The sequence below is a fragment of the Antedon mediterranea genome, chromosome 1, assembly GCF_964355755.1.
Source record: "Antedon mediterranea chromosome 1, ecAntMedi1.1, whole genome shotgun sequence".
Taxonomy (NCBI): Eukaryota; Metazoa; Echinodermata; class Crinoidea; order Comatulida; family Antedonidae; genus Antedon; species Antedon mediterranea.
Window position 1 is genome coordinate 14,041,562 of NC_092670.1, and position 21,550 is coordinate 14,063,111.

The 21,550-nt window shown below is 31.5% G+C and overlaps 3 protein-coding genes across 3 annotated transcripts in view; 1 reads left to right on the forward strand and 2 right to left on the reverse strand.

The window, feature by feature from the left end:
* Positions 1–10,045, reverse strand: part of LOC140057559 (short transient receptor potential channel 7-like) — a 47,576-nt gene extending 37,531 nt beyond the window's left edge. Inside the window, exon 1 of the mRNA XM_072103282.1 lies at positions 9,804–10,045. Coding sequence (XP_071959383.1) covers positions 9,804–9,838 — 35 coding nt within the window. The 5' untranslated portion in view covers positions 9,839–10,045. The remainder of the gene's footprint in view (positions 1–9,803) is intronic.
* Positions 10,046–11,223: 1,178 nt separating this feature from the next.
* On the reverse strand, positions 11,224–18,067 carry LOC140057587 (mRNA turnover protein 4 homolog). Its single transcript, XM_072103306.1, has 7 exons — positions 18,002–18,067; positions 17,489–17,547; positions 17,073–17,176; positions 16,217–16,366; positions 15,003–15,154; positions 13,674–13,750; positions 11,224–13,146 (listed from the first exon to the last, which is right to left on the reverse strand). Exons 1-7 carry the CDS (start codon positions 18,027–18,029, stop codon positions 13,009–13,011), a joined length of 708 nt encoding a protein of 235 aa, XP_071959407.1. The 5' UTR covers positions 18,030–18,067; the 3' UTR covers positions 11,224–13,008.
* Positions 18,068–18,090: 23 nt separating this feature from the next.
* LOC140057579 (epidermal retinol dehydrogenase 2-like) lies at positions 18,091–21,422 on the forward strand. Its single transcript, XM_072103296.1, has 4 exons — positions 18,091–18,699; positions 19,034–19,278; positions 19,693–19,809; positions 20,241–21,422. The coding sequence occupies exons 1-4, from the start codon at positions 18,154–18,156 to the stop codon at positions 20,326–20,328; spliced, it is 996 nt and encodes a 331-aa protein (XP_071959397.1). The 5' UTR covers positions 18,091–18,153; the 3' UTR covers positions 20,329–21,422.
* Positions 21,423–21,550: the final 128 nt, after the last annotated feature.

A 21,550-nucleotide genomic window follows, 5' to 3' on the forward strand; every position in this document is an offset into this window, starting at 1 on the left:
GCACAGGAAACCAGGAGTTTTTGTATGAAAGAGACCTAAGATTACTCTTAAATAAATACATACATTATTAAAATTGGTTTTCAAAATAATAGTTCAAGTTTAACAGATGAAAAAATAAAGAGGAAAGAAGACAAAAAAATAGACATGATAATTATTTACAAACAAAATAAACGAAGACAAAATTGTTTAAAAAAGATTCTTATTGCTGTGTATCCTCAAATATGACAATATTTGTCAGTATTAGGCAAATTCCGTGATACAAAAGTGCATGTGTATCACATGTGATGTCTGTATCATGGAAGGTTAGGGGTTATAGGGTCGTGAAGTAAAGTCAAGTGTAATTTGTTTTATAGGCCTACATCGGAAAATCGATACAGCACTGAGAAAAGGCTAAAATTAAGATATGGAAATTACTCATCATTTTATCTTTTTTGGGGGGATGTTGAAGAGGGTGCGATTTTTCAGATTGTTCTTTCTATAGGAACACTCATTGGTGAAGTTTGGTTTGTCTCTGTCTTCTTTCCGAAATCGATTTTTGCTTCATTTCATAGCACCAGTTTTTATAGCTTTGTCGTAAATTGTTTAATCAAAAAATTTCTCTTTAAATTCGCGTGGCTGTTTCATCGCAACGAACCGATAAAAAACACACACGCACACAACACTTGCATTTCACGTATTGTGAATCCAATTAAATGCTAACTATCCCGGTAAAGGCTGACAAATTACATTCTGTATAGGCCTAAATTTAATTCACAATTTCTATAAAATGAATTACAACATTGATTCTGAAAACATTATTAGTAGTAAATATTATTCCCAATTACAAGAAACGTGACTTTCAAGAGAATGTATACGATTAGAAATGTAGACCTAGGTGTAAAGAAAACAACTTATATGATTAAATTGAATATATATTATTATATCATATTTCTTTACCATTGCGTCATGAGAAAACACACGACACACGGATAACTCGAGCGTAGAAAACTGTAACAACCGTATATTTCATCATTAATCATGATTGAAAATTCGTTACGATTTCCATCAACGCGCGCGTTCAAAGTTGATGCGTGCGTTCAACACGCACGCATCAAAGTAAACATTGTCATCGGCATTTAAACGCGTGTGTAAAAATCGATACGATTCCCATAAGCGTTTAAAACGAGCTCATCTACGTTTGAACGCTCGGATCAACGTTTGGATACGTGTCAAAGTTCATATTGACAAGAAAATTAATCACAATTTTTTGGTATGGTTATTATTAGATGTTATATTGCCAGATACATCATTATCACTAGTTATATTCAATAATATTTACATTGTTAACAGTATCATTATTATTATTCAAACAATATTTTAATTAGTGGTAATAATAATATATGTATCGCGATGATTGTGGTAATGTTGAGGATGATGGCGACAACGCTGATGATTGAAACGTGAATTTCGTACATTACTCTTTATAACTCATGGTAGTGTGGCATTATGTTTACCATCATAAGAAGAAAATTAAAAACACTACACACGATACTAATCCGTGTAAGATTGAAAATTAAAAACAACTTTAATTAATTATAATCCTGCTTCTGTATGAATAATTTAGCTTGAAAATTCCTCATTATTATTTTGTGTTTTAAAAGTCAATAACAGTAAAATTAATATATTCGAAAACAAAACAGGTTTTCGATACCATTTTATTTGACTCGATGATTTGAAATGAAATGTTCTAAACAGCTTTAACATCAATTGCTTTATTTTTCAATGTAATTATTATTTTATTAATTAATAGGGGCCAGAGGCCTAAAGTAAATAAAGTCTGGCGATAAGCCTGAATGAATGAATGAATTGAATTGAATATTATAATTTCAAAACATTAATGAATAATGAAAATTGTATCAATAACTTGAATTTGAATACAAAAATCTCATCACGGGGTCAGCATCGATCGCTTTGGTGGAAATTAACAATATTTTTCGGCAATACAATATATAATCAGATAAACAGCTAGTTGAGTATTTACTTTAGTACAAACTCTTTGAGTTGAATAAGTTCTCCAACACCTTGAGTTGAGTAAATACTCCATTCCTTTGAATTGAGTAAGCACTCCAACATGTTGGGTAAGTACTCAAACTCTTTGAGTTAAGTAAGTACTCCAACATGTCGGGTAAGCACTCAGATCCTTTGAGTTGAGTAAATTGTCCAATATGTTGAGTAAGTACTCAAAAGTACCCTTTGAGAAGTAAGTACTCTGGGTAAGAAATCAAACCTTTTTACTCAATCATGTGAGACTCATTCTCTTTGAGTAAGTACTTCGATATTTGAGAATCAACTCATTGTGAGTATTATAACATGTTGAGTTCTGAAACCAAAACTTCAACATGTACCAAAATCATTTGAGTACGTTCTCCGTTTTAACTTGGTTATACGTATCTAGTTAGACTAGTCTATTAATAATCTATTCGTATAGCTTAATCATCGGCTAGTTGTACAGTGTTTTGCAGTATTATAATGGTATTCAATTCTACTAAATTAGTAACTTGTATACAGTATGTCACCTAATACGTCGTACACAAACAACAGTGATTTGTGTAAAATTGATTTTCTGTGTAAACAGAGATTATTACCAAATTTGGTACGTGGAAATAAACGTAAACATGAAATCTTAGAAAAGCAATATTGTAATTGTAAGAAGTGGATTAAAACTCAAGTGGAAATTAGCCTATTTTAATAAGAAATCTGAAATGTTGTCAATTGTTAATTAAGGTATGACTGAAGAAGTGATATTAGTTATTAGGTTAATTTGAAACAGTATAATATTTACTATGAACATCGCTGAGTTTATTGAACCTCCCACACGTTTTGGAAAAGTAAATCCACATTTAACTTGGCTAGGTATTTGATGCCAACAACATCAATGTATACCCATTGTGAACCCGCCCTAGTTGTGTGGTTATAGAACTAAATGTGGTAAAAACATGTGTTTCGCACAAACTAATTCCGCACAGGAATGGAAATGCGTACAGCTGCCATTAAACGCCGGCGTTAATTCGTTCGTCCACAATGACAGGGTTGAGACAATATACCCCTATACACGAAAGATTCACTTGACTGTGAAGAGCCAGATGTGTATACTATTTGACTTCGGTATAAGTTCTTTAATGAGAAGACTTATTCTACGACCAGAACCAATTGAACTCGTGCCGATTTCATTATAGGGCACCCCTGCCTCAACCAGTCGTCCACTCCCAATCGACTGGTTATATATCGCTACATAAAAAAAAAACGAAATTTGACGTCATGTGTTAATTCAAAAGGACAATCAATACAAGCTACCTTACTATATTGGTGTTCATTGTAAATGGCAAAGGAGCTTATTGTTAATCTTGTTATTTATTTGAGTTTTATTGAAATTAAAAGTCAAGTCAATAGTATTTATTTTATAATGTTTTAGAACGGACTTTATAAACTAGTAATTCTGAAATGACGTCATGCTCACTGTATTAATTTAATTTTGTAAAATGTTTAAAAAAAGGGTTTTCCACCAATATAAATAAAGTTAATAATTTCTACTCAAGCATTGGTCTAGGTGAACTTTAACGTTTAAATCTTTAAAGGTAGCAATCCTGATAACTCTAAAAAAAAGTCTTTAAGAGTACTGTAGAGTTTTCATCCATCCTGACAAAGAATGGGAATTGAACCCGGACTCAACTTTTATTGATAGACGATCATCTTAACCATTAAACTACAACTAGACGAACCAATAAATGGTAGGCATTTAGAATATCCGAGTAAATTTTCAGTTTCCACATAATATATTAGCTAAGATCTATCCTCTACCAAAACGGCTTTAAACAAATCAAAGATCAAATCAGAGAAGATCAATATAACATTAATGCTAATATTAGTTTTTAACAGAAATGTAAATTGCCAGAAGAGGTTCAAGTACATTATATGATTAATGTATTCAAAACTATGTTGATACTATTCACTATTTTATACTAAGACAATACAATATAAAACAATGCAATTTTTTCATATCTATCGAATATGTAATTTACTCAATGTTTTGAGAGACCTATACTCATCTTAGCTGATTCTCGGTACTGTTTCTATAAAGTTACAGTACAATAAGCAAATTCCATGATACAATGTCATATGTATCATCTGCCACTCCTGTACGTTTATAAACCTAACTTCAACATTATACTGTGAAACATGTGACAGATATGTGACAGTATTACCGAATTGTGAATGATACCCGATACATAATGCTATATTTTGAGATACAGTGACAATTGAGTGCTCAGTATACACAGTGAAGAACCTCATTTTCTAACGAGATCTGATTCCTAGAATAGCTTAACAAAAATGCTTAAGGGTGTTAAGGGAATAACCTACTCAAAAGAAATGAACTTCCAACATGCCTCAGCCAACATTAGAAATCTAGTGCTAGTATAATATCTGATGGAAACCGACATCACCTAATTTTCATAATTTAAATATATAATATTAAATTACATTCCGTGCAGGCTATTATAGCTTTACCTGGGTCGTATTTATTGGTTTCTTGACCATGAGATCTAATTAGTAGGCCTACCTTCAATAATACAACCAATGTAATGGACGAAGCAAGGTACGTACCATTGTGTTTGATTACAATACATTACGTTTTGTTTTATTATAGTTGTCATTGGAAAAAATAATCATATACGATTACTGAACCCGCATTCTGTAGATGTCATCAGATTGATTCTAACTGACTGTCGAAAGTCAGAAACTATAGACCGATGGGGTGTATAAAATACCTTTAATACATCAGTGGACTTCAGTGATACACAATGTACCGGGAACCAGAGGAGAAGGTTATACTAGACAGGACTGGTTTTTAACTGACTGTCGACAGTCGGTTAGAATCTATCTGATGGCAGCTGCTGGTCGTGGGATTATAAGTATAGTAGGCCTATTGACAATAATAACATACAATTCGTTCAATCCATATATTTTAGAAAATCAATAAGAAAATTATAATATTTGTGTAGGCCTATTTATGTGCTTATCAATTATGTAATATTTTTTCATGTAACATGTTTATAAAAGAAATGACAATAACGGTATGTTTACCACGAAAGATAAAAAAAAACCTGATCCGATTCTCAGTGTGTATTTAAATTTGCCTCAGTATCATAAGCAAATTCATTCCTGATATAGAATGTATGTGTTTCACCTCTGTATTATATCACCTAACCTTCCATAATACACTAGCACATGTGATACACACATGAGTTGCTGTATTGCAGGATTTTACAAAATATTATTATAATGTGGAGATACACAGCAGAGGGAATAGGGCGGTTATAGTTATATTTTAAAATAATTTTTGAAATAATATATTTATAATCGGCTACAACATGCAAGTGTGCGTGAAATTACTTTAAAGTGAAATCTAGAAAATATCTCTAGTGATTAAATAATTGTAACTATTTCAAGTTCAACCTTTAGAGCTAGATGTATTGTGCACTTACCACGTGCATCATGTCTAGGATCTCATTTTGGATGTTTTATAATAATAATCGTAAATCGTATTATTACTTAGTATTAGTGTAGTTAATAATATTATTTATTATAATAAAAAACAAAAAAAAATGATTTCTGGCCATCAGTTGGATAAAAGGGCATCGTTATTAAAATAATCTTTTTTTTATACAGCAATTCAGTTTGCTTTTATACTTCTGTTTAATCGATTTATGTTATGTTTCTGTCTTGACGAAATAAATGAAATGGAATCTCTAGGCTTGATTCCCACTAGGACACAAAGTATAAGCGTAATGCAAGTTGACCAATCACAAATGACAGTTTGGATGACCCATCGCGTCCTGATTGGACAACCTAACTCTTGACGTCACTGGGAAGCAAGCTGATATACACTAACCAATCTTTAGGGATATATTGCGTAATACAGAAAAAAAAATCGTTACAAAATTTTGTTTTGTTATTGCTTAATAAAAACCAGGTTTACATAATATAATTTTATAAACATTAAATACGAAAATTACAATCACGTTTCAGGTTTATTATAAATTGTAAAGGTACACGTACAATGAATTAGATATCGTCAATACAAAAATGAAATTTATAATTAAATGTGTATATTCATAATAACAACTCCCTTCCTCTTCTCTCTCCAGTTTTAATAAGTACATTAACAACATTGTTTTAAAGATGACAACCTAAGTAGCTTATATAGAATACATTATTATTATATACGCCTATAAATTATGAAATGAACTAAGATGACTTCATAATGTATTCACCATAAGCATGGGCATCAGTACAAGCTCGTTTTGTGTGGCCAGTAAAGATGCGGTCACAAGAAAACTTGATCTAATCACTATGACTTCGAAGTGAATAAAATATGAAGTCATTTTCATGTCGGAATATTTTTATTTTATCGAGATCTACCTTTGTACATCAATCACCGTACTAAGATGGTCTGAACTTCTACACCTACTTATGTTGTACATCATTCTAAAGCTTGTGCCCACTAGACGAAACGCAAGGACGTATATATGCGCAAGGCAATCGAGTTGACCAATTTCAATGCCAAGTGAAAGTATGAAATAATCAATTGCGTGTGTGATTGTGGTCAAATCACTCACCTTGCGCTTAATTGCGTTGCGTCCTATGAAAACAGACTTAAGGTGCATACCATGTTTGTTTGATTTCCACACACTTGGACGCATCGCAATTGGCGTAGGCGCAACGCAGGTGAGTTGACCAATAATTTTGGATGATCCATTGCGACGACGCCATTGGTCAAATTGCTTGCGATGTGCGTTTACGTATACGTATTACACGTTGTGTCCACATGCGAACCAAGCTTTTAAGTAAATCCAAAATTAACATACTAAAATATTTTATGTATATACGTATTCAGTTGGAGACAAGAACTAAGACGTTTCAGTCTTCTTCACAAGCATTAAATAAGTAGGCCTAGGTCTCATCCAGTACTGTATAAAAAAAAAAGCATATACGTCTGTGAGCGGGTACATTTTAAATTTGCAACGATGAAATAAAGACCGTAGGTGTTGCCATAAAATGAGGAAACGAGAGACGACGACCTTCTTAGAGTGTATTTTAGTATTAGATATTAACTATCAGCCTTTATACAGTACTGTGATTCAGATTTGAAAGATACTTGAGAATAATATTGGCAGGAAAATTAATGTTTCTGTACACGGTACATTACCTGTAGCCAAATGATTTACAGTCAGAGCAGTATATTGCACAGATTGCTTTTATTACAATCTATGATATCCAATCGTAACTAAATGGCACATGTAACACTTGTAGAAACGACTTACCGAGACTAAATTATTACAAAAATAATGTTATTAGTTGTATATACCCTCTATTTTCATTTTGTTTATCTTATCTTTTAAAGAGCGAACTCATTATTTTATTCGTGTTTTTTCCGTCGGTCCATTTTGTGACGTGTCAAGTCATATTCTAAGAATACGGTAATTGTTGTTTTATCATGGAATTTGTGACATGTTTAGTCTGATTTTGTAAGAATTAGGCATAATACCTCCCTGTTTAGACAGTATTTATAGATTTTAGTTATTACATTTTTAGCAAATTATGCTTTTATGTGTTTTGTTTATGTCTCTCCGTCGGCAGATGTTTGAAATAAATAGATATATAATATGACTGGATTCCTGGCGAACCGAGAGTAGCCTAAAATTAGTTATGTAATGAATATTAATGCGAATAGTCTTGGTTCTATACGAAGTTTTGACTTAATATAATATTATTTTACAAAGATAAAATATGTTTGCGTTTCATACGTATACTAATTGAGCTTGTAAACTTAAATTTTCAGACAAAAATCGAAAAGTCGATTGCTGGACTAAAATAAAAAAAAGACAATAAATACAGACTTGGGGCAAGTCTATAGTTAAATACTTAAAATTAGGCGTACAGTATTTTGGCCTAGGCTTACGAGTGTTTAGTAGAGTAGGCCTAAATCACCTAGCCGGATATAATGTAAGAGGCGAAGTCGACTGATAATAATTAAGACTGATAATCTAAACTAATAATAATGTCAGTCGTTTGCATTAAGTGACGACTTAATTGGATGTCACAGTGGTTCGCACTTCAATGGAAGTCATCGCAACGCATTATATTGATTTGCTAATTACTGTATATTAATTAATAATTACCAAGATTCACTTAGCGACTGCTACAAGTCTATTTACTCTTGACACATTGTAAAGCCGTAATAAAACAACATGTGGTCCAATCTGTTTACGCAAAAAACGTATTTACTTTAAATTTACATTTATAATTAAAAAAAATGTTACTCATTGTAAACACATCGAATTGTGTCAATAAGAAGCCGACTCCTGATACTGTACCGGTATCGAAATATATCCAGTCTCGGGAAAATTCCATGATGTGCCTGATACTGGATATTTAATATTGTCAAATTACAGCACTTGCGTAATATAATAAGCAGGATGTAACAAACTTGCTTAGCAAACAAATTATCTTTAACTTTAGTCAAACTTATTTTGCTTACGTCAGATTATAAATAACCTTAAGCAAACACGTACATATATTTTTTTTTCAAATCTATTATTGTCACTGGCTTTGCTTTAAGCTTAATGTTAAGCTGTGCGTTGCTTAACCCTTTGAACACCAGGCAAAACAATTGATTGATAAAATGTCACCGCAAATTTTTCTATTTAAAAAAAATTTACAACAAAAATAAAAAATTAAAGCATAGTCTTAAAACAAACTAAATACATTCGTAATAAAACCAGGCTTACAAATCAAGAAAACAACAAATGGCAGCTAAAATTACGATCAAAACTTCAACTGAAAACATACAAGATAGGCTAATGATAAAATAATAAGCAAATCCTAAGAAAAAATTCGGTCATATTAAAGAATAAGTTTGGGACCTCTTATGCGAACTCCTTCCTAAATATAACTAAACCTAACCCTCTAAATAATCTCTCTCACTATAAAGTAAAAAGAAGTTGATATGGGATTCGAACCCCATAGTCTAGTCTAGGCCTAATCCAGTCAACTACACAGACGGCTCGATGGAAAGCGTTTGCATTAGCAAATTGTAGTTAGCTCAATTCGTACGTCACACCTTATGGATATGATTAATGAATATTCATGTTTATTTTGTGACATTTAATTAGCGGTCCCAACTTTTGCACGAAAAGAAATATCGACTAGACTATAAGAGGACACCGTTATCTCTTATGAATATAACGGGGGAAATACTATGCAACTAATCATGGGAACCCCTCTATTAAGGGAAATGTATGTTGGTCCCAATGGTATCCCCTATGAGGCACGCACCTGATATTCATACCAGAGGTTTAAATTCAATAGATTCTCTGGTATGCTGAGCTGAATACAAAAGCTTAATTTTAAATGACGAACGAACGAAACATTTTGCTTTATACGGCCGATTGGAACAAGGCAATCTAACCAACAGGATACTGAGCTCCGGAGATCAAATAGTTTATTTTAGAATGCGATCAGCCACAGATCAGCGACCAGTACCAGTACTGTTGTTATTTGTCGCAGCCAGACAAGAGATCAAAGGACTGTTACGAGTTTCTATATCTTGGCAAGGCGAGCTCAGTGTCATGTTAGATTGTCTTGGTGGAATGTTCAACCAGCTGATGATCGTACGGTGTCTTGTCAAGAGACAATAAACCGTGTGGCTGTAAATTATCTCTAGACATAATACAAGAAACCCGTGTGAAGTAGTAATTACTTACCAAACTGCTAACTGGTTTGGAAGCTCAAACGGCATCGCCAATAACCGTCCTTTATATCTGAAGTATAGCAAATCCAATTATTAATACCACAAAACTGGTCCACGAATTTTCTAACCTTGCCTTAAAACAAAACATGGATTTATCAAATCATCACGAACCACAACCGTTTTGTCTTGAATATATACTTAATAGTTTCCAATGATTTTAAATCAAGATCAATGCGCGCCGATGAGTCTGCTAACTTCCTAATAACCAGACGACTAATAATGGTTTAGATGGATTGAAGATTCTCAATAGGACAATTAGATGAATTCTGCTTATTCTAGGTGGCGTCCTTCTAGTAATATTATCAGAGCCATAATATGTTAAAACAATACTATAATGCTACTAAACAGTAGGGCCTAACCTTTCAAACTCATTCAATATTAATCTATATATATATATTTTTATTTTGTAAATGAAATTACAATTTCTAGATTTTAACACAACGAACACATTTCGTATTTTATGTTGTTCCAAGGCTACATTATACCACTTTTTTAGGTTCTTAAATGTTACTGTGTTGTTGATGGAACAGTGTACTTTTGTGTTATGGCTTTTCTTCATGTGTTAATGGAAATATAAAAAAAAAATCTTTTATATTCGATTCTCGGATGCCATTAAAAGTTTAATGCTCGTCACATTATGCAAATGAGATGGACTACACTTTAAACAACTGCACTCAGAGATCGCTTAGTAAGCCAATTAAATTAAGAAAAAAAAAAGATTAACGTTGATGGACGAACCACTTAAGAACTTAAAGCACAACAACTTAAGTATAGGCCAAATAAAATATGCTTAAAAGAAATGATAAGCTAAATATAGAATACAAATTTTGGCAAATGGGTTATAATCGTAATGACATGTTTATAGTGGACAGACATTATGTATGTGATGATCTGTACTGTGGCCGCATCTACCAATCAAAGTGAAGTGTGATTTTTTGCTTTAAATTCCCGTTTCTACTGAGCAAGAGAATACGGATTTAAACACTGTATTTTGAAAAACGCTATTTTCTTTTCAACAGAAACGGATTCACATCCATTTGTAATTTAATTTTAATGTTTTTTTAAAATCCTTAAAGATGTATTGTCCCCTGAATAAATAATTCTTAAAAATATTTTTGTTGAATATGCCATTTTAATGTAACATAATAGTTATCCACTTTGACCAAAAATTGGATTAAAAAAAATGTATTTACCTGAAAAAAAAATGTAATTTAAAGCAAACAACGGTCAAATTGGCTGCCAGTCAATGGATTTTTGGTTGAATTTAACCATTTATTTTGTCATTTTATAAGTGAAAACATGATTTGTTTTCGTTTTTTTTCCTATGGAAGTGATTAACTTTATTAAAACTACAAAATAAAATATTGAAAGTCTGAATTAATTAATCTTTATTTCTCATGTTTTGGGGGAAAATACATTTCAACTGAAAAGGATCCTGTTTTTTTATAAAAACGGTTTCTTCAAAGAAAATCGGAAAACCCCGGAACATGTTCTCAGTGTATCGCCTGTTAATACATTGAAAGTAGACATTTATATTTCTCATGTGAAATGTATTCATTACTATAATAAATCAGATATGTAAATTTGCTATCTCCAATAGTTGTTTCATTAATTAAAGTCAGTACAGTATACGACTGTACTGACATGATTATAAGTTTACATCTGCATATATTAGAATACAGTAGTTTCAACTAATCTATACTTTTATCGACTTCTAAGAATTATCTTGACAACATGTAATATAATATATTGAAAAAACGACAGAATGTATTTAAAGAAAACTGTTATGTACCCTTTTTCTTCGTCTTCTTTACTTTTATGTCTTTCGTTGTTTTATTATTATTATTATTGATATTTGTTGGCTTTAAGATAATACAAGTAGGCCTACATAGGCTGCATCGTGCTGTTATTCATTGTTTTATTTTATTACCAATGAAGAAAGTTATATTATCATCATAATGATAACCTTAATATTCGATATTCATTTTATTTTGAGTGAAAAGAGGTAGCTCTGTATTGTTTATCCTACAAATATTATCATATAATTGGTATACTACACGAGAATAAAACGTTTTATAATTACTGTTCAGCTAACAGACTGAATCTGTAATCAGTATTTTCATGTCCACTTCAGCAGAAACAAGAGATACCAAACTATATTAGGCATATTTGACAATACATACTCTATTATTTCACAGAAAACCTTTTAGATATTCTTACATTTCTTACAAAACCCAACTTAACATACAGATATGAAAATGAAGGATTATACGCAGAATGCAAGCTGCACATAGTATAGAAGCGAATATTCAGTTAATTCTAAGCTTAAGATTCATTCACTCAAGACCACTTACTTAAAATTATCAACAGAGGTATATCTAGGTTGTTAGGAAGGGATCGAACATGGGGTATGAGGCTTCTTCCCCTGAATCAATTCTTCGATTGTTTTCTTTAGTCTTTACAACTTGCAACGCAGGGGGCTGGGGCCAACTATACCATCTTACAAATCCACTTATAACATACCTGAGTATCAAACCCTAATGACTTCGTTTCTCCAAGTAGTCAATTAGTTTAATAACATTTATATAAAGTACATAAGAGTTGTTGTGGTAATAAAAAATTGTGGTAACAAAAATCGCAAAAAAACCTAAAACCGACGACTTTTATTTTATCATCAATTTTTGGTAAAAGTGAAAAATTACCATTTTAAGTTATTCTAATTAATGTATGCTGTTTTTATTTCATGAACTGTTTTCTAAATAAATGTTGATGTTGACTAAAAAAAATGTTGACTAAAAAAAAACGTTTTGTTCAAAAAACCTAAAACCGACGGCTTTTATTTTATCAACAATCATTTGCAATATAATTTATGCAATAGTTCATGTTGTTATTTTTCAAATCGTTTTTTGTTTGGTATCTTGTTATGTATATTTTTTTAAATAAAAAAAACCGACAACTCAAGATTATTGACATTACAGAATTACATTACACATTTTGTTTGTATCATACTGTATTATAATCAAACTAAATCTTCATTTGAGATTTGTTTCTGGTGAAACTTATCTAAACTATCAAAGAGAAATATGATATCTTATCAGAATAAAATATGTAACAATAACATACAGTATTTACAAACATTTTATTTTCAAAATTAAAATTTATTTTACATCATCGTCTTCTTCAATAGATTCTGTTACCATATCATCTTTTTGTTTCAACTCTTCAAAGGCTCCATCGTTGGACCACATACACTTAAGTAAGATTTTAAAGTCGACCATTTGCTGCCCGAAAAGTTTCTACGAAGAAGTGAAATTAATCGTTTTATAAAGCTCAGTCTTCACTATCAAACTTTGTGTGACGACAAAAAAAATGTGATGTGCCCATATATGGACATGATGATGTCATATCACTACCATATTTCAGCATATCTCTACCATATTTGGACATATCACTACCATATTTGGGCATATCACTACCATATTTGGGCATATCACTACCATATTTGGGCACTAGTTTTATAGTATAGACAGAGCTTAATGTGGGGCACCAACTATGTAACAAAGATCACAACTACAAGCCAATCAGATTTGATAAAACTAAATTATTCGGACTAGGGAGGAGTTTTGCAAGAAATACCTTTTATTGCTATGCATTCATACAATGGTTTAAGCCAAACTGCAGTAAAAAACTATGTTTCTTGCTTAAAATTCAAATTAATCAACAGATTTTGCTAATCTACATGCCACATTCAATACTAATTAGTTGGCATTTTGATTACAGAAAATTCACCCTTTTTCATATAACTATGTGTTCAAAAACTCACCAATATCCTTGCTTGCTCCGGGGTCAACATTTGACCTTCTTTGCATACTGTGTGGTTGTCAATAAGATGAATAACACCTAAATATAGAAAAAAAACAAGTGCTTACTTGAGGAAGAAAATGAATCGATAGTAGTTTAAAAAATCTGGTTTTTCAGCCAGACATTATTTTTGCCCACAATTATGTAAAGATGTATTGTCCCCCAAAATCATGAAAAATGAAGATTAATAAAATCACATTTTGCAGTTTTAATAAAGTTATTCACATTAAAAAAAATTAGTATTTCACTTATAAAAATACAAAAGTAACATTTAATTTTAACCAAAAACCATTGTCTGACAGACAATATTATGTATTTTTAGCTTTAAATTACATTTTTTTCAGGTAAACCATTTTTTTTCTGATCTAATTTTTGGTTTTGGTCAAAGTGAATAACTATTATGTGACATTAAAATGGCATATAAAAAAAATTAAAAATTGTTTAGGATGACAAAAAGTAATAAAAAAAATCTTGGTTTTCATTTCAAATTAGTACTAGTCAAAACAATACATATAATAATAACTAATTTGTAATGTTCATAAATGCACTAAAACTGATTGTTTTGATTTTCTGTTCATGGAATAAGTACAAATAGGTCATTAATATTTTAAATAATATACTAAAAATAATCAAGAATTAGTTTAGTATAAAAAATTCTATTTTGATGTACATGGGTGAATGTTCATTTACTAATTTACTTTTTAAGCCAGAACTTATTATTACGTATTACTCATTGTATGCATATTATTTAGTGTATGCTATTAATTGCCACGGTCTCCAAGTAGAAAAAATAATAACTTGAAAACACAATGATGAAGGACTAAGCCACAAAATTTCCTATGCAGCCATTTAGGAATGGTTGAATAATGTGCTGTTATACTAATATGATGGATAATGATAAGGATGGCTAAATTACAAGATAACAAAAAACTACGCCAATGACACCGTAATGATTGATGACAACAAAACTAATGACCGGTAATCACGAACATGCTAATTAGTTATGATAGATGATTGATCTTCTGTGTACTGTTTCCTACACAAATTAAAATAATGTCACCTTGTTCTAAATTCATTATCAATAAAGCACTACAAACATTGATGCAAGGCCATCTCATGTAATAAACATTTTTATTTATTTCCAATGCAAGACGTTTTGGGGTTTTTTTTAAATGTAAAAGGCTACCTAACTCGTTCCACCAGCAGAAACAAGGACAATGGCTATAGGCTAGGATTCTCCTTCTTTAACCAATAGACCACTTGTCTCTGGGTACTTTTTAGATATACCCACCTTTTTTAAGTGTTGTAGGCAGTCCTAGCTGCCGCAGCTGAGGTTCTAGAGAGTGTGGAAACTGGCTGAGAGGACCCTGGTCGAGTTCATAATTAAACAGTGCTTTGTTGCCGGTCCTTGCATAGTCTGGATCTTGGAAGTCTTCAAACCACCTTTGAAAGAAAAATGAAATGATGAATGTGTACAACAAGCTTACAAAAAAATTCTTCAGTGTACAGTGTAGGCTAGGCCAGAGTAGTTAATTTCACTCCTTTTTCCTGGCTAGGCCTAGAGTAATTAAAAGTATTAAACAAGAGCAGTCACAGACTATATTTGGATTGTATTTAGATCAGCTACATCTTATGATTATCACCTATGATTCAGTAGCTCTTAATTATCCACAATTAATTTATATTGGGAGAACAATTTACATGTCACACAGTTGTGGATATGATAACTCCGTAACCATCCAAAGTATGCAGGCCTGCATGCTGGGTAATTATTAGGGATTAACAACCAATGACCAAACTATGTCATGTTAATTCATTTCATTCATTCATTTTCATTCATTTTAATTCATTGTGCGCATGCAAAGATGTTGGGACGTGTGTTCTCGCTCCCCATCCCAGCACAGGTTTATGCCTGGTTTCTAGGTCCAGGCGACGACCGGCGACACATTGACCTGACCTAACTTGGTCGTCGTCGTTCCTCAATCGTTGAAAAGCGAAAGCTCTCTAATTATCAGGAAGCGGGTGCCCAGTCCAGCTTAGATAGTTCTTTAGAAGCAGAGAAAGGGAGGAGGGTATACAGGCCTCCAATACACACTAATTGAATACAGTACTAAGCATTATTGTTTATTTAATCAGTACAGTACTTATATAATCATCAACCTTCTAAAAAAATACATAATTTATGGCAGTAATTACTGTAGCAATATAAAATATGTATAAAAGCAAAGTTACTGAATAGAAAGGAGAGACAGACTTAAATATAATTTGTCTCGGAAAATTTAATATTTATAGCAAATAATATTAATACTTTCTATCATAACATTTGACAATACAGGAGGATGCATAATTACTACAAAACACAGATTACATACAGACTTTCATTAGCTTAACTACAGTAGATCCCTCTGAACCTCCCATTTTGACCACCATATCATACCTCTATTAAGGCTGAACAAAGGTCAATCCATATTTGAAGGAAACACCTTTAATAGAGGTTATAAATACCTAATAACATCATCTTTTTTCTCATTTGTAAACAGTAGCCCAACATTTCCCATCAACTTCTTGCTAAGCTCATGTAAGTTTTCTCTGTATTCATCTTCTGGTGTTCGACCAAGCGCGACAGACATCACTTTGTTTTTACCGAAGAAGAATCTGAATAAAACATGTTGAATAATAATTAGTGACTCAGAGACTTTAATTAATAATTACTGTACTAAAACTTGATTGTTTGTTCTGCCTTGTATATATGAATTATTCATTATTATAAAATGTTCTTTTTAATAAGCACATCTTGTTACCAATAAAAATAATTAATGTCTTATACTTGTTAAATGGGAACAATATTTCCCATGCAATGCCTGACTGTCTCTTATTTAAATCGGCCTAGTTTCATTCTATAGAAAGTTATTCTTTGAACTCATAAAATATCCTCTCCATTCAACTCATGCACACATTCATTATCCTTGTTTATAACACACCAGTAGATCATGTCATTTAATTGGAGTATTGTTGGTCATTTTCTATTGAACTCTTTTATTATGTCATTAAGAGTGCAATTCAACCTGTAGTATGTGCTGTCTATAAGTTTTGTATTTTCATCTCATTCAATTATTTGTACAATTGCACTCATAAACATTAAATATTTAATAGTATTTTGAATTTAGGATAGTGATTCAGCATTGTTAACCTACTATACCTTCATCTGTCCCATACTTCTTTTAGTTTTACATTTCTTATATTATATTTTCACCTCATTAAATTATTTGTACAGTACCATTGCATTCATAAACATTCATTATTTGTATTTTTGTAGTATGTATATTGAATTTAGGATGATGATTCAGCATCGTTAACCTACCTGCTATGCCTCCATCTGTCTCGTACTTCTTTTAGTTTTACATTTCTCATATTATCAACAGAAAATAAAAATATTCTTGAGAATTTATCAACAGATTCTTGGATCTGAAAAATAAATGTTGTTTTATGAAAATTAGCTTTCAAAAATTATTTTAATATTTTCCTTAAATAATTAATTTTCATCATTATTTATTGTTCCATCGGGTTTATCACAATATTGACTACTGTCCAATTAACTTTAGATTTTAAATAAATTAGAAAAATTTGGGTTTAGGAATTACTAAACGGTAATACACTAATAATATAAGGTAGAACTGAATTTGTTCAGCTTCATAAAATTCAATTATTCACTCAGAGATGCGAACTAAAAATAATTTGTTTACAGTATCTGAATAAATCACTATTACTATACTTTACCTCTTGAATTAATTTTTGCTTTAGTTCTAAACCTTTCTTTTTTGTATTTGTAAGAGAAACTGAAAATAAATTAATATGAAAACGCATGGTTAGTAATGTCAATAATGTTTATTAAAAAATAAAATGAATAACGATTGACATATTAATTATTAATTATTATGTGGATTGATCGTGTTACGGATAATTAATAATAAATATTATTATAAAATTATTAAATGCATACTTAGTGAATCGTGAATGACTTTCAAAAAAATATAATTTGCGTAAATTATTGTCATGGTCATATAATTTATAAAGCAGAGATGTAGCTAATAATCTGGGACGAAACGACTCTCTAGGTATCCGGTCACCATATTGGTCTAAACTCTACATGACACAACAGTGAATGATTTTGTACGCTAGCCCTGACTGACTGCTGCCTCATCATCGTAAAAGATTGACTTACTAGGCCTACACTTTCATAGACAATGATACAAAAATTAAGAAAAATGCGTAATTGTAAATTTTACTCACTTCGTTTATCACGTTTTGATTTTGGCATTTTGTATTTTAAAGACAGTAAAAAACACACACGTGGGTCGAAATTTTGTTTTTTAAAGTAAATTACGCCCTCTCTGGACCTCTATCAGTATTTGTCGTTGGGGGAGACAAACAATCATAACAAAATGTTACGTTTTGTCGCCTCAAAATTGCAAGAATTTTATCATCACAACAAACAATCAAATTCGCAAACATTTGGCTCAATGCCTTTCTTAAAGTGTATTACCTTTGTAATTGAATTGTTTGTATTATTTCAACGAATTTGGTTTGCTGTATTTAGGGTTATATGGAGGATGTTTTTCTCAGCCCCATTAAAAAATGTAGACGGAGAAAATGTGTTAGTGACAGGGGCAGCGAATGGTCTTGGCCGACTACTGTCACTGGCGTTTGCACAACTTGGGGCTAACTTGATACTTATAGACATTGATGAAGACGGGCTTCGAGATACAGAAAAAGCAGTAAAATATTTTGGGAAAAAAGTTCGTATTTACGTGTGTGATCTTAGTCAGAGAAGTGACATTTATAGGACAGTTTCAGAAATTCAAAACGACTTTGCTGGTGTTGATTTTATTGTAAACAATGCGGGTATTGTGAGTGGAACAAACTTTCTAGAATGCCCGGATGAGAATCTTGCAAAAATATTTGAAGTCAACACATTAGCTTATATGTGGGTAAGAAAGGGAATATGCTTATCAAAAGACCATGAATAAATTGTTGAATTGATGAATATGTTATTTGTTAAAAAAGGTTTGCATGGTGAATAAACACAGACAGTAAAAAGTTACTTACAGGACGGTTGTATTGTAGCATAAAAATCGAAACATCGAGACATTTTTAACAATCCTTATTATTTTCTGTTTTTTATGTTATGCCAATTGTTTGTTTATTTGTTGCTAGTATGATACACTGAACTGATACTGTTCATTCAAAACAATTACATTAAAAATTTATTTCCTCATGTTTTTAGTTTTTACACCGCAGAAATCAATTTTGTTTTAAATACAGATAACAAAGGCGTTTCTTCCTAGCATGTTAGCCCGAAATCACGGTCACATTGTCAACATTGCGAGTACGTCTGGCTACATTGGGAGCAATGGATTAATAGACTATTGCACTAGTAAATTTGCAACTGTTGGGTTCTCAGAATCGATACAATGTGAGTTGCGAAAGGTACGGAGAACAGGTGTCAAGGTGACGATTGTTGCTCCATCATATTTCAAGTCAGGGATGTTTGCTGGTTGCACCTCCAGGTATGCACTTGCCTAATTTATAACGTTAATGCTGATCATGCTCCATAGTTTCCCGAAAAAGAAATTGACCAATCAACAAATAAGGGCCTGCGGAAAATTACAAAAGAAAAAGTGTATAGTGTGCACTTTAAACATTAATTCATTTTGTGCTTTTTACATTTTCTGTTTCTTAGAGGCGCCCTGCATTTTGCGCTATATAAATTGAGCATTAATATTATTATTATAATGAAAATTTGCTACTTATAATAAATAATTAAATCATTAATGATTAATTGTTAGTAAATATTAATGATTAAAAAGTTTGCACCATGCACTAAAATTTGTAAAATAAAAATATTTCAAATATTACTTTTTTTTAACATTTATTCAATATTTACCAACAATCACTTGAAATTCCTCATTTTATTTTATCAGATTTCCGAGACCACTTCATCTAGACTCAGCGGTCACTAAAATAATGAAAGGTATCCTAAGAAATGAAGAAGTTATATTTGTACCATGGTACATGCAATATATGCCACTTCTCAAAGCGTGAGTATCATCTAAGATCTCATAAATACAATCATTCTTGTAAACTTGGTTCCTTCTTGAACTGAATGCAACAACAATTGAGTTGACCAATCACAAGCAACAGTTCTGATGATCCATTGTGTTGTGATTGGTCAAATTACTTGTGTCATGCTTATGTCCTTGAGTTGTATCCAAGTTTAAACCAAGCTAAATACATGAGCGCTTTTTGCATTAAATGGTTTCGCCTCTGCTTTATTAACCCTACTAAAAATATGCAAGTTTCCTACTTTGGCAGTATAGTATATAAGATTTGTTTCTCATCACCCTAGATGCATAGAATAAAGTTATTCCAGTAGAATGAGTGTATTCTGTACAAATACTGAGTAAATTAATTTATAATACATAAATAGATTACTGTATAATTATTATTTTTATATTTAATTTTTCAATAGACTTCTTCCTGTTCGGGCATTATTTGCGATTCTTGATTTCATCGGCACAACCAATTTCATGAGTGGCTACAAGGAAAAAGAGCAATGAACGACGCCAACTTTATTTTAGCTGTTAGTCAATCACTGCGTTTTAGTAAACAATTTTTTTAGGGATTTTCATAAATGACAATGGGTAAGGATACATACTGTCTCAAATAAAAGCCATGATGAGCTAAACATGGACAAGAAATGTCAATAATAATATAGTCTATCTATAAGTTATATCCATTCAAGAACAATACAAATACTGGTATTCCAAGGGTGCTTTTTTTAAACTGCATCAGGATGTTTCAACACCCAATATAGATTATCTTCTCCAAATCAGGTACAGTACCTCATTTTAAACATGTACAGTATATTCTATGTTTCTTACAGTATCTCAGATTACCTCATTTTAATGTGTATATTCTTTTTGATAGAAGTAATTAAGTGAAAGTATATTATATTAACGGGGTATTTGTTTAAGGATGAAACGATGTCAATGCAATTGTTATTTTATAGTTTAAGCCTCCATATGTGTCAAAACAGAGTCTACATAACTGAAAATATCCCCTGTAATATCCTTCCTCTCGGGTACAGTACCTCATGGAGAGTCTGTATGGTTGACTGCAGATGTTAGCAGCCTAGCCTATTTAAGCTTGGTTTTTTAGCAACACAGCTTAAGCACAAAACACCATGAGTTGACCAATCATGAGCGACAGTTTGGATGATCTATCGCATCTTGATTGGTCAGATTACTCACTTGTGTTGCATCCAAGTCATAAACAAGATTTAATTCTGTCCCACCATAATGTGCTGCTCACAGTATACTGTATGTATAATTCTAAGGTGAACACCAAATGTTGAGGTGGGAGGGGGTGGATGGGAGGTAATACGTTTTCATTTCATATTAGATTATTAGCAAAATGTTATTCATATTTTAGTACAGATTATAGATACAGTATTAGGAAATATAGATGTAATAGATTTTTCTTTCCATTGAGTGGCACTGTTTGCGCATGAATGCCAATTTAGGCCTACTATACTTATTCTGTAGTATCGATATAATTGATGATAATTATTTCAACAATAAGTATTTATTTTTTTATGATTTTATTTTTAGACCAATTAATAAAAATATATCTTTGAGTGAAAATTAAAATTATGACAAAAAACTGTTGCTTACTGTATTTGTTGTGAAAATGTTGTGTGTTCACAAGAGATTCTGATATTACTCTTACATACTTTTATTCTTTCATGACAAAGTATATTATCACACTTTTCATTTATAT